The 15,979-nt window shown below is 41.2% G+C and overlaps 1 protein-coding gene across 2 annotated transcripts in view; it reads left to right on the forward strand.

Annotated features, from left to right (window-relative positions):
- The first annotated feature begins 2,954 nt into the window (after nucleotides 1–2,954).
- LOC139374722 (N-acetylgalactosaminyltransferase 7-like) overlaps nucleotides 2,955–15,979 on the forward strand; it is a 30,376-nt gene continuing 17,351 nt past the window's right edge. Inside the window, exons 1-2 of one of the 2 annotated variants that reach the window (XM_071115838.1) lie at nucleotides 2,955–3,252; nucleotides 4,295–4,743. In XM_071115838.1, coding sequence (XP_070971939.1) covers nucleotides 3,130–3,252; nucleotides 4,295–4,743 — 572 coding nt within the window. In that variant the 5' untranslated portion in view covers nucleotides 2,955–3,129. The remainder of the gene's footprint in view (nucleotides 3,253–4,294; nucleotides 4,744–15,979) is intronic. The other variant, XM_071115837.1, reaches the window with a different exon arrangement.

Here is a 15,979-nt window from a genome sequence, read left to right on the forward strand (position 1 = left end):
CGGCCTACCCCTGCCAAACCCTAACCCGGATGACACAGGGTCAATTGTGCACCACCCTATGGGACTCCCAATCAAACCCAGGATCGAACCAGGCTCTGTAGGGACACCTCTAGCGCTGAGATACAGTGCCTTAGACCGCTGTGCCACTCAATAGCCCATTGATGCCATTCCATTTGCTCTGTTACAGCCATTATTATGAGCCATCCTCCCCTCAGCAACTTCCACCTATCTCTATCTCTGGAACACACTTGAGTCAACAAAGTTTGACACCTCAAGGATATTTAAGCAGGCCTACAGTATTCTTTTGAAAGGTTTCACATCTCAAATTAATGCATGTTATTTTGTGCGTAAAATGTAAAATCACTTGCAGTATATGACTGAAATACAAAATTCATGTCAATATTTGAAACAAGCATTAAGCCCCAGAGCTACCAAAAAGAAATGTTAAAAGGCAGCACTGTTCAAAACATGGTGACATTAAGCTAGGTGACATATCAGTGAGGTTGGCATTCACAACATGTTCAGTTATGTTGCCCCTGGTTGGTTCCATGCAGGATGGAACAATCTGTAATGGTTAGTGCAATCCTGGGACATGCAGGATGTCCAGAACCACAACCCTTACCAAACAACCCCAACCCTGAACGTAAAGATTGAAATGTCATATTCAATGAGGTGACGTAAGCGTTGGGAAGTCCCAGGATCCTGGATATCAAGGACCTATCTGTAATAGCAAAGACTTGTATCTGTGGTTATAGCCTAACAAAATGTGGCAATGTTTTATAGTTATGCAAATACGATCCGCTAATCAAACAAGCCTGCGGCTTCCTGGTTTTGATTGCTCCACATCCGTGTGTCCGTCTACCTTTTCAACCTGCGTTCCAATTTCTATAAGATTGCATCCTTCTAGAAATCATAGGCATGCCTTACATTCAGTGGTGATTTTAGCATGTGAATCTTGGTGGGGGAAAAAAAATGTAAATGTGGGATGCATGCCAGCAAAGCCACTACAAAACAATACATTCATTGGACCACAACAGTGGCAAACTGTTAGGGCCTACATAAAGCTATCCCAATAGCAGAGTCCCAACAGCAGTCCCAACACCTTACTACTGTTATACCTGTCTATCAGTGGAGCCTTGTCTGGCAGCGAAACAGTTCATTCAGCCTCATTTACTGCCTTTTAAAAAAACATAGCTGATATGGTTGACTTGCTTAAACTAATGTGGTTTCTACTGACAATTGAGATGTACAAACTATGGCATAAGGGGATGGATGACAAGCGGATAAGAGGCCATCCATAATTTTGATTAAGACATTAATGAGCGAGCTAGGGCAGACGTAGTCAATATAACTATTTGTTTAGCACTTTTGAAATGTACAGCAACAGAATTCAGAACATGGGCTGTTCTTACAGTGTTTTCCCTGTACACCAAGTCAGAACCGTAGGATAAATAAAGGGGGCACATAAGCAGACAATGAAAGCTCTTACAATATTCAATGATTACATTTCTCAAAAACAGGTAATAGGCTACATGTTCACCACCAAGTCAGATCAGTAGGTGAAATTAAGAGGTGAAAATAGATCAAATTATTAAGGTGAGGCACATGGGCTACTAACAGCTTACTACACAATACTTAGCATTACTTTCTTAGCTACAGTATACATATCTCCCTGGCATATTACATAGTTTATTCAGCATCATATAATACATTTTTGGACTCACCCTGTTGTGCTGTGCTCACTTGAACAGGAAGGTGGCGCGTCGGTCTGTCGTGGGCAAATTTTGGCATCAAACTTTGTCATCAAAGTCTGGCATTCTCTGGATTTATGGTGCTTTCAAGACAACTGTGAACTCTGGGGGGAAAAAGGTAGAATCATGATGACATCAGTGATCTTCAAGTAATAGCTCTAGAAAGAGGCCCGAGTTCCGAATGTACAATTCCGAGTTGGATGAAAGTTCTAAACGTATTTTCCCAGTTGTAGCTCGTTTTTCCCCGAGTTCGCAGTTGTCTTGAACTCACTAAAGTCAGATTTTGCAGTTCCGAGTTCCCAGTTGTTTTATGCGCGGCACAAATCAAGCTTCATTGACAGCATGGCCAATGTTGAATGTTTATCATTTCAAACTAGGAAAATAGACACTTAATCTTAGACTTGGGACTACACAGCCACTCCACTGAATAGCAGGCTAATGATTACTTTGCAATGCTTGCAGTTAGCGACTGATTCCTTCAAAACCACTCATTGTTGAATTTGCAATTTCCAACTTGTTGTGTAATGTTCATGTCCAATGGCCGATGAGCACCTATTTTACCTATAATTTCTCGTAATTATTTATCTTCTTATGACAAGTATTAAAAAGGATTTGCTAGAAGATTGTCGACTTGATTCATGATGATGACTTCTAGCTAAGATTTTGAAAGTATGATGTCCAATCAAAGATACTGTAGATATAATGTGATTTGACGTAATTGTATCTGTGGCCAGTGACCTTCAGCCTTCTTGGATGGGCACTTCTAATGTAACTCTGTGGCAGCACCCAAGGAGCTTGAATTTTCTAGCTCTACCCTTAGACTTGGCGGTGACTTAGTGTCCCCATGAGTGACAGAACACTGAGCCAATCACAGCGCAACGCTCCGTATTTTCTGTTGGCTTGCCCCACCACCATAGAAAGCACTGAGCTAGGCTGAAACGCCTGCATTTTGGAGCTGCCTTACTCAAGAAAACAAAAAAGAGACCATGTTTGTATGCGGCTTTATTAACTTAATGATATATAAATTTTTATTGTATTTTTTACTTTGTTTGCAAACTGATATGTGACACATTAATGCCAAATAACATGCAAAACAGGAAAGTCCTCCCCAACAACAACAAAAATGTGAAGCTCAAAAGAGCCCCACCTGCCCTGAATGACGGTCGCCACTGCTTATATTATAACTTTTGGTAGTAGGGCGGTGTGACTGACAGACAGACAGAGAGAGAGAGCAGATAATGTTACATGCCGACGAGAGGGATTCAATCAGGAGAGGCGCACGGTTGGCTCAATTTGGGATTCGAACTGGCTTTGGCAGACAGGGGTGCCACGAAGTAACGAGGTTAGCTAGCACCGCGTAGATGGTCTTATTTTCAAAATGAGGTTAAGAGTTGGATTTATTCTTCGCAGTGTAATAGTTATTGCCACATTCTTAGGGCTTGTGGTGCTTTGGTCTTCCCTTTCGCCGAAAGAGCACGACGAAAATCCCTTTGCTAAACGGGTAAGTTTTCAATTACAACCAGCTTTCTATTTGTCAAACGTTATAATTGTATATGTTTCATGTGTTTTTGTTGTAGCTATGCATTCTATAACATTTATGGCATGTAATTCTGGCTAACGTTACCTAACCATGTTGCTAAAGTCGCTAACGTCAGCTAGCAAGCAAGTCTGAGTCGTTGTCATGGAGATTGTTAGCGATTGAGTCTATTTTAGCTAGCTACTGTAACGTTAGAGTGCAAAAATGTCATTGGGACGTGATGACAGTCTTACTTATACATTTTGGTAGCTCGCGTTAACTAGTTAATCAGCCGACTAACGTTAGCTAGCTAGCGTGCCTGCATTGAACCCAACTCATTCCTGAATGGCAGCTTGCGTTAGGTCATATTTAAATGATTTGACGAGAATATCAAACATATCCGAAAGGCTTTAGTCTGGTAGCTGTCTCTCGTTCAAATTCTCTCCTGTTGCTCACGAATTCGACAATAGTAATCATTGTATGAAAAGACGCAACCAAGCTTGTAAAAACGTTGTGTTGAAATGACACGTAGCCAGCTGGCAAAACGAATGCCTGGAAAGCTAGCCATCTACGTTAATGCATCCCTGAAGCTAAACTCACACCTGTCAAGACTCGCACCGAAGCTGTAATTGCCTTTGTCGAATAAGTGATACTGTGTTAAAACAAACAATGCCGTGTAATTTCTTGGTTAGCTATGCAATGTTCCTAGCTATGTTTACTGTGAACCTCATGATCATAAACGCATGTGCATACCGTAATGTGGCCAGTGAAGGAATTCGACTTTAAGCTAATTGTTGGGGGACTAGTTAGCCAATTGAGCTGTCAAGTAGGGCAGATTAAGACCTTTGGTGATCCTGCAAACCTAGATGAAGAGCATGATCATCTGTTTTAACCCTTTTACGCCTTGTAAAAGCTAGCAGCTACCGCTGTCAACTAAACTTGCTTAATAATCTAAGTCTATCACACACTCCATTTTAGGCCTTGGAAAAGCAATAGGCCTAACTAACTTGTTTTTGATTCTATGTAGGAGGGAGATGCCTCTAACCTCTTGCCTAAGAATGACATTGCTGACCAGTTCAAACCCGTGGTCCCCTGGCCCCACGTGGAAGGGGTCGAGGTGGACCTGGACTCCATCCGACAGAAGAACAGAGGAGACGACAAGCTGGTTCCTGGCAAACCAGCCGGCGGTGCTCAGAACCAGCAGAATGTCATCCAGAAACAGTATGTCACCTTCAAGCCCCACACCAATGTCTACTCGGCACCCGTCCTAAGGAAGGGGACCCTGGGGAACTTTGAGCTCAAGGAGCCAGAGCCCCACGGGGTGCAGGATGGGCCTGGGGAGGGGGCGAAGCCGTTCGTTCTGGGAGCGGAGTACCACGAGGCCGCCCAGGCCAGCATTAAGGAATTTGGCTTCAACATGGTGGCCAGCGACATGATCTCCCTAGACAGGACCATCAGCGACATTCGCCATGAAGAGTAAGTAGTATAAGGCCTGAGCCCAATCCAGGCAGATAGACAAGGTGCTGGGTCATAGTATACATTTTTTTTTAGACCTAGGTCTATTGGAATGGTTTGTGTGTTTTGGCATTTGAATTGGAATGAAGAAGAAATCTGTGACATTCACCATAAAGAGTAGTTACAGTAGCAGGCCTTAGAGCCCAGGTAGATGGCTACTGTATGGATTGGTGGTACTGTGTTGTGTAAACTAGTTGTCGTCCCTATTAAGGATGTAGCTAGGCTTATCGGAATGGTACGTGTGTTAAGGAACTGTCATCAACTTAATGTTTTTTCTCTTCTAAATATGTCTCACTGGGTGTTCCAATTGAATGTTACGTCATCGTTCCTTTCACAAATGTTACAAATGTATTTTTTAAAAGATCATAATGTATCCATGGCTTGACATTAGGTCTGAAAGGCACTTGCCCATCAGGCATGTCAGGAGTCTTTTTTTTTTTTTTTTTTTTTTGCATGATTATGATCACTTGCCTGAAAATGTGAATGAACTATTTGCCATACTAGCTGCCCTTTACCGACACAGGGGAGGAATGAATATAAAGAATTTTTGTTGTCAGCAAAAAATAATTATCAGAGCAGGCTCAACTTGCCAGACTGGCATAAATTGTCTGTCTTTCACTTAAACAATGGGGGGGAGGAACCAGAAAGATCAGTTAGGCTATTGGAATTATTTTTACAATTTTGGTTTCACCTGCTCAATATGGCAATCTAAGAGGAGGCTCACCTTGTGTCACTGTTCAGAGTTCACATGCCCTAGTCAATGGGGTAACTATTTATGTCAATCCCGGTACATGTCATTTATCAGAGACTTTTATCCAAAGCGACTTTGTCATGCGTGCATACATTGGGATCTAACCCACTATTCTGGTGTCGCAAGCACAATTCTATACCTGAAGGGCTGGTATGACAAGGGTGTGAGTCAGGCTTTCAAAGGTTGGTTTTGTTAACAGAACAAAGGCTTACCACCAGACCAATAGAAAATCAGTTCTTTGATAGTCAAACTATTCAGTTGGTCCATTATCAAAACTGTATATATTGTGTGTCACAAACTTACACCTTGAGATCTGAGGCGTGGCTTCTCTATTCTGTTCATAGGGTTTGCGTCATATTGACATGTATTTTGAGAAGAGTTACACATGCTTACATTTACACACATATTAGACTATAGGCCTAGGTGTTCAATTGAAGATGTGTTTATCAAGTAAAGTCTGTATCGGCCACATTCTACCCATTGAGGATGTGGAAATGTAGCATCATTCTTCTAATAATGGTAAGATTTTTATTTTTAACCTTTTATTTAAGTCGGTTAAGAACAAATTCTTATTTACCAAACCACATGATCTTTGTTTTGTAGGTGTTCAGAACACGGTTAAGTGTAGAGAAAGCTTTGTTTTAGAGCATTTAACACAAAATCCAGGGAGGGGCCAGCTGCGTATAAGACCGTATCATCTGCATATAAATGGATGAGAGAGCTTCCTACTGCCTGAGCTAAGAATGATGCTAGGAAGAATGCTGGCATTCTATACAACACCTTGATTGAGTTATACACTGTAAGACGCATTCTCTGAAATTTGCTACTCAATTTATGACAAGGTAAGCCTATTATACATCACAAATTATACACATGTTCTGATGGCTTGCAAGGTTTGTTTCTACTAGTGTTCATTTTGGCATTTAATGGTGACTGAAATATTCGTCAAACAACTATTTTTCAGTGGCAATTGACAAAACTGTAACTGACAAAAAGGAATTTCAGTTGACTAAATTGAGAATTCTCTGACTACTAAGTGGACTGGGAAAGAGTTTTTGGAGTGATCGCTTCGCTAACCTGCCTTTAAGTAGCTACCCTTTGCCTGGTTGAAACACAAGCCCAAAAAACAGCATTGAGTTTAATAATAAAATGGTCTAGGTGTGTTTTTCTCTCCCTTGAGTAGGCTATAGAAGAGTAGGCCATCTTTGAATTTGTAGTCTCGCTCAGCCCTCCCACCCTGGGACTAGCCCCCCCGCAACTGCATCCTGGACTTCCTGACGTATCGGCCCCAGGTGGTGAGGGTAAGCAACAACACCTCTGCCAGGCTGACCCTTGCACGGGGCCCCTCAAGGGTGTGTGCTTCGTCCCCTCCTGTACTTCCTGTTCACCAACGACTGCGTGGTCTTGCACTACTCCAACACTATCAAGTTTGCTGAAGACACAACGGTGGTCGGCCTGATCACTGACGGAGAGGAGTCAGCCTACAGGGAGGAAGTCAGACTTAGCAGTGTGGTGCCAGGAAAGCACGCCCCCATCCACATCAACGGAGCTGTTGTGAAGTGGGTTGAGATCTTCAAGTTCCTTGGCATCCATATCGCTAACGGACCCCCCCCCCCCCCCCCCCTCCCCATTCAGCTGAAAAGGTGGCGCGGGAAATTCAAAATATTTTTTTGAAATATTTAAGTCCAATACAGCAAATGAAAGACATCTTGTTGATCTACCCATGTCCGATTTAAAAATATATATAATAATAATAATAATAATAATAAAAAATGTTTTACAGCGAAAACACAACATATATTTGTTAGATCACCACCAAATCCAACAAAAAAACACAGCCATTTCCCCCAGCCAAAGATAGTCACAAACGCAGAATTAAAGATAAAATTAATCACTAGCCTTTGATAATCTCCATCAGATGACACTCATATGACATCATGTTACACAATACATTTATGTTTTGTTCGATAATATGCATAGTTATATCCACAAATATCGGTTTACATTGACGGCAGTTTCAGAAATGCCTCCAAAATATCAGGAGTAATTACAGAGAGCGACATCAGATAACAGAAATAATCAAACTTTGACGAAAGATAAATGTTTTACATATAATTAAAGATACACGGGTTCTTAATGCAACCGCTGTGTCAGATTTTTTGTAAACGTTACGAAAAAAGCATACCATGCAATAATCTAAAACGGCGCTAAGACGTAAATATACAGTGGGGCAAAAAAGTATTGTCAGCCACCAATTGTGCAAGTTCTCCCACTTAAAAAGATGAGAGGGCTGTCATTTTCATCATAGGTACACTTCAACTATGACAGACAAAATTAGAGAGAAAAAATCCAGAAAATCACATTGTAGGATTTTTAATGAATTTATTTGCAAATTATGGTGGAAAATAAGTATTCATTCATTCATCCTTAATGCAACCGCTGTGTTAAATTTCAAAAACACTATGGAGAAAGCACACCATGCAATAATCTGAGTACAGCGCTCAGAAACAAAAACAAGCCATACAGATACCTGCCATGTTGTGGAGTCAACAGAAGTCAGAAATAGCATTATAAATATTCACTTACCTTTGATCTTCATCAGAATGCACTCCCAGGAATCCCAGTTCAACAATAAATGTTTGTTTTGTTTGATAAAGTCCACAATTTATGTCCAAATACCTCCTTGTTGTTTGTGCATTTAATTCACAAATCCAAATTCATGAGGCGCGATCACTAGGTCCAGACAGTCAAAAAGTTATGTTACAGTCCATAGAAACATGTCAAACGATGTATAGAATCAATCTTTGGTTAACATCCTAATCTTCAATAATGTTCCAAACGGAGAATTCCTTTGTCTTTTTGTCTTTAGAAATGCAATGGAACGCAGGTAGCGCTCACGGGAGCGCGCGTTATCAGCTCATGGTAGACACCTGATTTGAAAGAGCTCTCTTTCTCTCTCCCCTCACAGTAGAAGCCTGAAACAAGGTTCTAAAGACTGTTGACATCTAGTGCCTTAGGAAGTGCAATATGACCCCATAGATATTGTATATTCGATAGGCAATGACTTGAAAAACCACAAACTTCAGATTTCCCACTTCTCGGTTGGATTTTTGTGCTCAGGTCCGGGGCCCAGTGCTCAAGTTGGGTCACTGGGTCCACATGAACTCAAAACAAATGATTTACCCAGTCAGATATAGCATAGCGGCAAGTAGTCAAATTGTTTGCTATCCCTTTTTCTTTCTGTGCCACCAAAATGTTCGCATATAGGCTACTGGTAATGTTAACAGGGCCACGTTCCACTGAGAAAAGTATGAACATTGTCATTTGAAATTCAATGTATCAAATCAAATTTTATTTACCACATGCACTGAATAAAACTGGTGTAGACGTAACCGTAAAATACTATCTTACGAACCATTCCCAACGATGCAGAGTTTTAAAAAAAAGAAAAAAATAATAGTAACTAGGGCAATAGGGCAAAACAGCCCGGGTTGGCTTAAATTGTTAACTATTTAGTCTCCAATGTTTATTCGAAACAAATACATTTGCACAATGAGCTAACTTATAGCAAACAAATCACTGACTTTCATGTACACAAACCTATAGCTTTGTCCTACCAACATTTTTCTGCATAGCTTCCTATTCTCTTCCCAACAGCAGAAATAACAAACATACAGTAAGAATAATATTATATATGAATTATCTGCCCATGTAAATTCCCAATTCATAGATGTTGCACATTACATACTAAAACAGACAAGTGCAGAGAGCGAGAGCCTTGCTATTGGGAGGCGCCGCCGTAGGCAGACCTGGCTCTCAAGAAGACAGGCTATGTGCACACTGCCCACAAAATGGCGGTGGAAACTGTGCTGCACTTCCTCCCCTCCTGCCAAATGTATGACTATAGACATATTTCCCCTCATATTACACAGACCCAAAGAAGTAGAAAACAAACCAATTTTGATAACTCCCATATGTATTGCGTGAAATACTTGTGTACATTTGCAGCAGCAAGATTTGTGACCTGTTGCTACAAGAAAAGGGCAACCAGTGAAAAAACAACATTGTAAATACAACCCATATTTGTTTATTTTCCCTTTTGTACATTGTAACACTGTACATAGCCATAATATAACATTTGAAACGTATATTCTTGAAACTTTTGTAAGTGTATTGTTAACTGTTATCCAGTTCACTTGCTTTGGCAATGCCAATAAAGCCCTTTGAATTGAGAGCGCAAAGCACAATCACAAGATGGTGCTGCAAAGCAGGCTATTGGCAAAGTAGTTTGGGTTACACATCTCCATCACAGTCACGTCATTGTTATCAACGTTCCACAGACGCCGCAGCCACATTGAGGTCTAAAAGTAGAACGGGAGCTAATGACTGTATTGCCCAGAGATGTAGTCGATTCCCTCGAGTCCCAAGTCCCTTGTGCTCAGGTCCGGGGCCCAGTGCTCAAGTCGGGTCACTGGGTCCACATGAACTCAAAACAAATGATTTACCCAGTCAGATATAGCATAGCGGCAAGTAGTCAAATTGTTTGCTATCCCTTTTTCTTTCTGTGCCACAAATGTTCGCATATAGGCTACTGGTAACGTTAACAGGGCCACGTTCCACTGAGAAAAGTAAGAACATTGTCATTTGAAATTCAATGTATCAAATTTTATTTACCACATGCACTGAGTAAAACTGGTGTAGACGTAACCGTAAAATACTAGCTTACGAACCATTCCTAACGATGCAGAGTTAAAACATATTTTTTTTTAAATAGTAACTAACAAGGAATAAAGTATACAAGAATTTAGCTATATACACAGGGAGTAGCAGGTCAATGTACGAGAGGTAAGAGGTATTAGACGTAGATATGTACATTAAGGCGGGGATAGGTATCAGGATAAGAGTCTAATAAAAAACAGTAGCAGCAGCAAATTAGTGTAAAAGTGTATGTTTGTGGTCTCGGAGCCTGTTGGTCCAAGAGACAATGCCGCGATACTGTTTGCTGGACAGTAGCAGAGTGAACAGTCTATGGCTTGGGTGACTGGAGTCTTTGGGAATTTTTCAGGCCTTCCTGGGACACTGCCTGATATATACACTGACCAAAAATATAAATGTAAAGTACTGGTCCCATGTTTCATGAGCTGAAATAAAATATCCCAGAAATGTTCCTTACACACAAAAAGCTTCTCTCAAATTGTGTGCACAAATTTGTTTTTATTTCACTTCTAATGGCTGGGGGGCAGTATTGAGTAGCTTGGATGAATAAGGTGCCCGGGGCAAACTGTCTGCTACTCAGGCCCAGAAGCTAAGATATGCATATTATTAGTAGATTTGGATAGAAAACACTGAAGTTTCTAAAACTATTTGAATGTCTGTGAGTATAACAGAACTCATATGGCAGGTAAAAACCTGAGAAAAACGTGTCGGTTTTATTGCTAAACAACCAACCCGTCTATAAAGAATGAGGGGAAAATATATCAAAGTTGCTTGGCGACATGGACAAAAATCCATATAACACTAAATTGACTGAATTATCACTAACGATGAGTTAAACGATAAATGTATAACATACTTTTTTACATTTCCATGAACTACTACTTTGAATGCTGTAGCTATCAGTTGTCCCGTTTTTAGAAATCACCTGTGTTGGGGTAATGTCATACCTGTTACTTTTATATGTAATCAGACTGCTTTTTAACGGAGTGAAGTAACGCATTTTCAAATTGGGTAATATTGTTAATTTATCAAACAATGCCTGCGTTACTTTCATAATCCTATCTCTACCGGGCGTGTTTCCATGATCCAATCTCGATTTGCTTCCTCAGTTAGTTCTTATGCGAGCTGAGAGGCTGTTTGGAGAAATGTCATGACAGCTGCTGTCCATAGAATTGTATAGAGGGCGCACCTCTGATCTTTGCCATTGATCGCTTCTGTGATGGCAAAGCCCATAGCGGGTTTTCCTGTCCAGTGGAAATGGTCCCCTCTATACATCTCTATTGGTCTGTGTATGTGCAGTCTATAACCAGACCTGGCGGCTCGTGAGATTTGGACTGCAAATACAGTGCATTTGGAAACTATTCAGACCCCTTTTTCCACATTTTATTACAACTAAAAAAACGGATCTATCATATTTGCATAAGTATTCAGACCCTTTACTCAGTACTTTGTTGAATCACCTTTGGCAGCGATTGCAGCCTCGAGTCTTCTTGGGTATCACGCTACAAGCTTGACACACCTGGATTTGGGGAGTTTCTCCCATTTTTCTCTGCAGATCCTCTCAAGCTCTGTCAGGTTGGATGTTGAGCGTCGCTGCACAGCTATTTTCAGGTCTCTCCAGAGACGTTAGATTGGGTTCAAGTCTGGGCTCTAGCTGGGCTACTCAAGGACATTCAGAGACTTGTCCCGAAGCCAGTCCTGCACTGTCTTGGCTGTGTGCTTAGGGTCGTTGTCCCGTTGGAAGGTAAACCTTCGCCCCAGTCGGAGGTCTTGAGCACTCTGGAGCAGGTTTTCATCAAGGATCTTTCTATACTTTGCTCTGTTCATCTTTCCCTCAAACCTGACTAGTCTCCCAGTCCTTGAAATACATCCCCACAGCATAATGCTGCCACCACCATGCTTCACTGTAGGGATTGTGCCAGGTTTCCTCCAGACGTGACGCTTTGCATTCAGACCAAAGAGTTCATTCTTGGTTTCATTAGACCAGAGAATTTTTGTTTCTCATGGTCCGAGAGTCTTTAGGTGCTTTTTGGCAAACTCCAAGCGGGCTGTCATGTGCATTTTACTGGGGAGTGGTTTCTGTCTGGCCACTCTACCATAAAGGCCTGATTGTTGGAGTGCTGCAGAGATGGTTGTCCTTCTGGAAGCTTCTCCCGTCTCCACAGAGGAATTCTGGAGCTCTGTCAGTGACCATCAGGTTCTTGTTCACCTCCCTGACCAAGTCCCTTCTCTCCCTTTTGTCAGAGTGGCCTCAGGGGTACATACAGTCCGTATGTAGCCAAATGTAGCTGCTGCTCATTCCATTTGCTCAAAAATGGATAAATGGTTCAAAAGAAAGTAAGGCTCGCGTCCATAGAGACACATACTAGCTCTACTGGCAGTACTGCTACTACCAGCAGTACACACCTGCACCTGTCGACGACACAAGTTGTTCTGCTTCCACGAGCACATCCAATGCTAGCATTTGTTGTTAGCCCAGCTAGCATGGACGCTGACAGTTGTGAATCTGATGCAGCCGAAGAGCTACTGCCCCCTTCCCCGGGAAAGCACCGAACAACAGGCAGGGACGTTGGACCATTTGAAGAGGCGCAAATATGATGAAAACTACATTGATCCGGGTTCACTTGCATTGGGTGTAGTGCCTTTCCTCAGCCACGGTGTGTTATGCGCAAAAGTACTAACTCACAACTCGATGAAACCTTCACTCTTGCGCAGACATTTAGAAACGAAACATGCCAATTTGAAAAATAAACCAGTTTTTTGAGCAAGAATTAAGACTACTTCCGAGTAGTAAGGCATGTATAAAAGCAACAGATACCATTAATAAGAATGGACTGAAAGTGTCTTATGTGGTGAGCTACCGAGTGGCTAGGACAGGCAAGCCCCATACTATTGTGGAGGACTTCATTCTTCCTGCTACTGCTGATATGGCTGGGACAAGGCCCCCAAAAAACTATACAGACAATGCCTTCATCAAACAACACTGTTTCACTACGCAACAGTGACATGGCAGGAGATGTTTTTGAAACAATTACTGCTTCGCATGCAAGCCAGTGAATTCTATACGTTACAGCTGGATGAGTCAACAGAAGTGGCGGGCCTGGCACAGCTCCTGGTATATGTCTTATTTTTATGGGGGGTCAATTAAGGAAGACATCCTCTTCTGGAAACCAGGGCAGCAGGAGAGGATATTTTTAAAGTGCTGGACAGCTTAGTGACATCAAATGGACTTTGGTGGTCAAGATGTGTTGGTATCTGTACTGATGGTGCACACGCCATGACAGAGATACACATAGTGGAGTGGTTGCATCCAAGCAGTTGCTTCTGACGCCACTTGGGTACACTGCAGCATCCACCGAGATGCTCTTGCTGCCAAGGGAAATGCCTGACATCTTTGTTAAAGCAAGGCCCCTTGACTCGCGTGTATTTTCTGCATTATGCAATGAAATGCGCAGCGATCATGTAACGCTTTTACAACGTACAGAAGTGCGCTGGTTATCAAAGGTTAAAGTATTGACACATTTTTTTTTAAATTGAGAGAAGCTTAAAGTTTATTTTACTGACCATAATTTTCACTTGTCTAAATGTTTGTATGATGACGAGTTTCTCACACGACTGGCCTATCTGGGTGATGTTTTTTTCTAGCCTGAATGATCTGAATCTAGGATTACAGGGAATCTCCGCAACTATATTCAATGTGTGGGACAAAATTGAGGCTATGATTAAGAAGTTGGAGCTCTTCTGTCTGCATTAACAACACACAGGTCTTTCCATCATTGTATGACTTTATTTTGTGTGCAAATGAACTCAAGCTTACAGACAATGTCAAATGTGATATAGCGAAGCACCTGAGTGAGCTGGGTGCGCAATTATGCATGTACTTTCCCGAAACGGACCACACAAACAACTGGAATCTTTATCCCATTCATGCCCTGCCTCCAGTTCACTTACCAATATCTGAACAAGAGCGCCTCATCGAAATTGCAACAAGCGGTTCTGTGAAAATGTAATTTAATTAGAAGCCACTGCCAGATTTCTGGATTGGGCTGCGTTCAGATTATCCTGCCTTGGCATATCAGGCTGTTAAGACGCTGATGCCCTTTGTAACCACGTACCTATGTGAGAGTGGATTCTCAGCCCTCACTAGCATGAAAACTAAATACAGGCACAGACTGTGTGTGGAAAATGATTTTAAGACTGAGATTCTCCAAGACAACACAACATTGCAGAGTTATGTGCTTCCTTTCAAGCACACCCTTCTCATTAACCTGTGGTGAGTTATTCACAATTGTTGATGAACAAATAAGGTTTTGTATGTAAGCTGGTTAAATAAAGAGCAAAATTCTTTATTATTATTTGTTCCCTGGTCCTATAAGAGCTCTTTGTCACTTCCCATGAGCTGGGTTGTTACAAACTCACACTCATTCTTATGTTTAATAAATTAATCGTATAGTGTGTGTGTGGGGCAGGCTTACAATGATGGCAAAAAAACATTTGAGAGTGCGCTGACCTTGGTGCTAGAGGGGGTAAGGAGAGCTCTACGGACAATTCCTTCGACCTTATATAAACGTGTGTGTGCCTTTCCAATCAATTGACTTTACCAAAGATGGACTCTAATCAAGTTGTAAATATCTCAAGGATAATCAATGGAAACAGGATGTACCTGAGCTCAATTTTGAGTCACCTAGCAAAGGGTCTGAATACTTATGTAAATAAGGCATTTCTGTATTATTTTTTTTATACATTTGCAAAACAAATCTAAACCTGTTTTTGCTTTGTCATTATGGGATATTGTAAAGATTGAGGAAAAACATTTAATCCATTTTAGAATAAGGCTGTAACGTAACAATGTGGAAAAGGTGAAGGGGTCTGAATACTTTCCGAATGCACTGTAGGTAGGAGCAGCAGCTCATCTTTGGTAGAGCACTCGCCTTGCTTCCTATGACTGTCAAACAAATGGTGAGATTTCTTTTTTTATGGAAGTAATGCAAAGTAATATAGTAGTAACGCATTACTTTCCCCACACAACAATATTGTAAAGTAGTTCATTAAACAAAAGTAATGTAATGAGTAATATTGCTTTTTCAAGTGTCTTATCCTATTAGCTGCATTATTTAATTTCAAAATGCACATTTCTCTACTTTAGTGTAATTATATTACAATATCTGTAAAATGCCCTCCAATTTATTTCCAGCTCTATCACACTAGGCCTATGTATACTGAACAAAAATGTAAGCGCAACATTTAAAATGTTGGTCCAATGTTTAATGAGCTGAAATAAAGAATCCCGGAAATTTCCCATATGCACAAAAAGCTTATTTCTCTAAAATGTTGTGCACAAATTTGTTTACATCCCTCTTAGTGAGCATTTCTCCTTTGCCAAGATAATCCATCCACCTGACTGGTTTGGTATATAAACAAGCTGATTTAAACAGCATGATCATTACACAGATGCACCTTGTGCTGGGGACAATAAAAGGCCCGTCTAAAATGTGCAGTTTTGTCACACAACACAATGCCACAGATGTCTCCAAGTTTTGAGGGAGCGTGCAATTGGAATGCTGACTGCAGGAATGTCCACCAGAGCTGGTGCCAGAGAATTTAATGTTAATTTGTCTACCATAAGCCACCTTCAATGTAATTTTGGAGAATTTGGCAGTACGTCCAATCAAATTTATTTATATAGCCCTTCGTACATCAGCTGATATCTCAAAGTGCTGTACAAAAGCC

The sequence above is a fragment of the Oncorhynchus clarkii genome, chromosome 19, assembly GCF_045791955.1.
Source record: "Oncorhynchus clarkii lewisi isolate Uvic-CL-2024 chromosome 19, UVic_Ocla_1.0, whole genome shotgun sequence".
Taxonomy (NCBI): domain Eukaryota; kingdom Metazoa; phylum Chordata; class Actinopteri; order Salmoniformes; family Salmonidae; genus Oncorhynchus; species Oncorhynchus clarkii.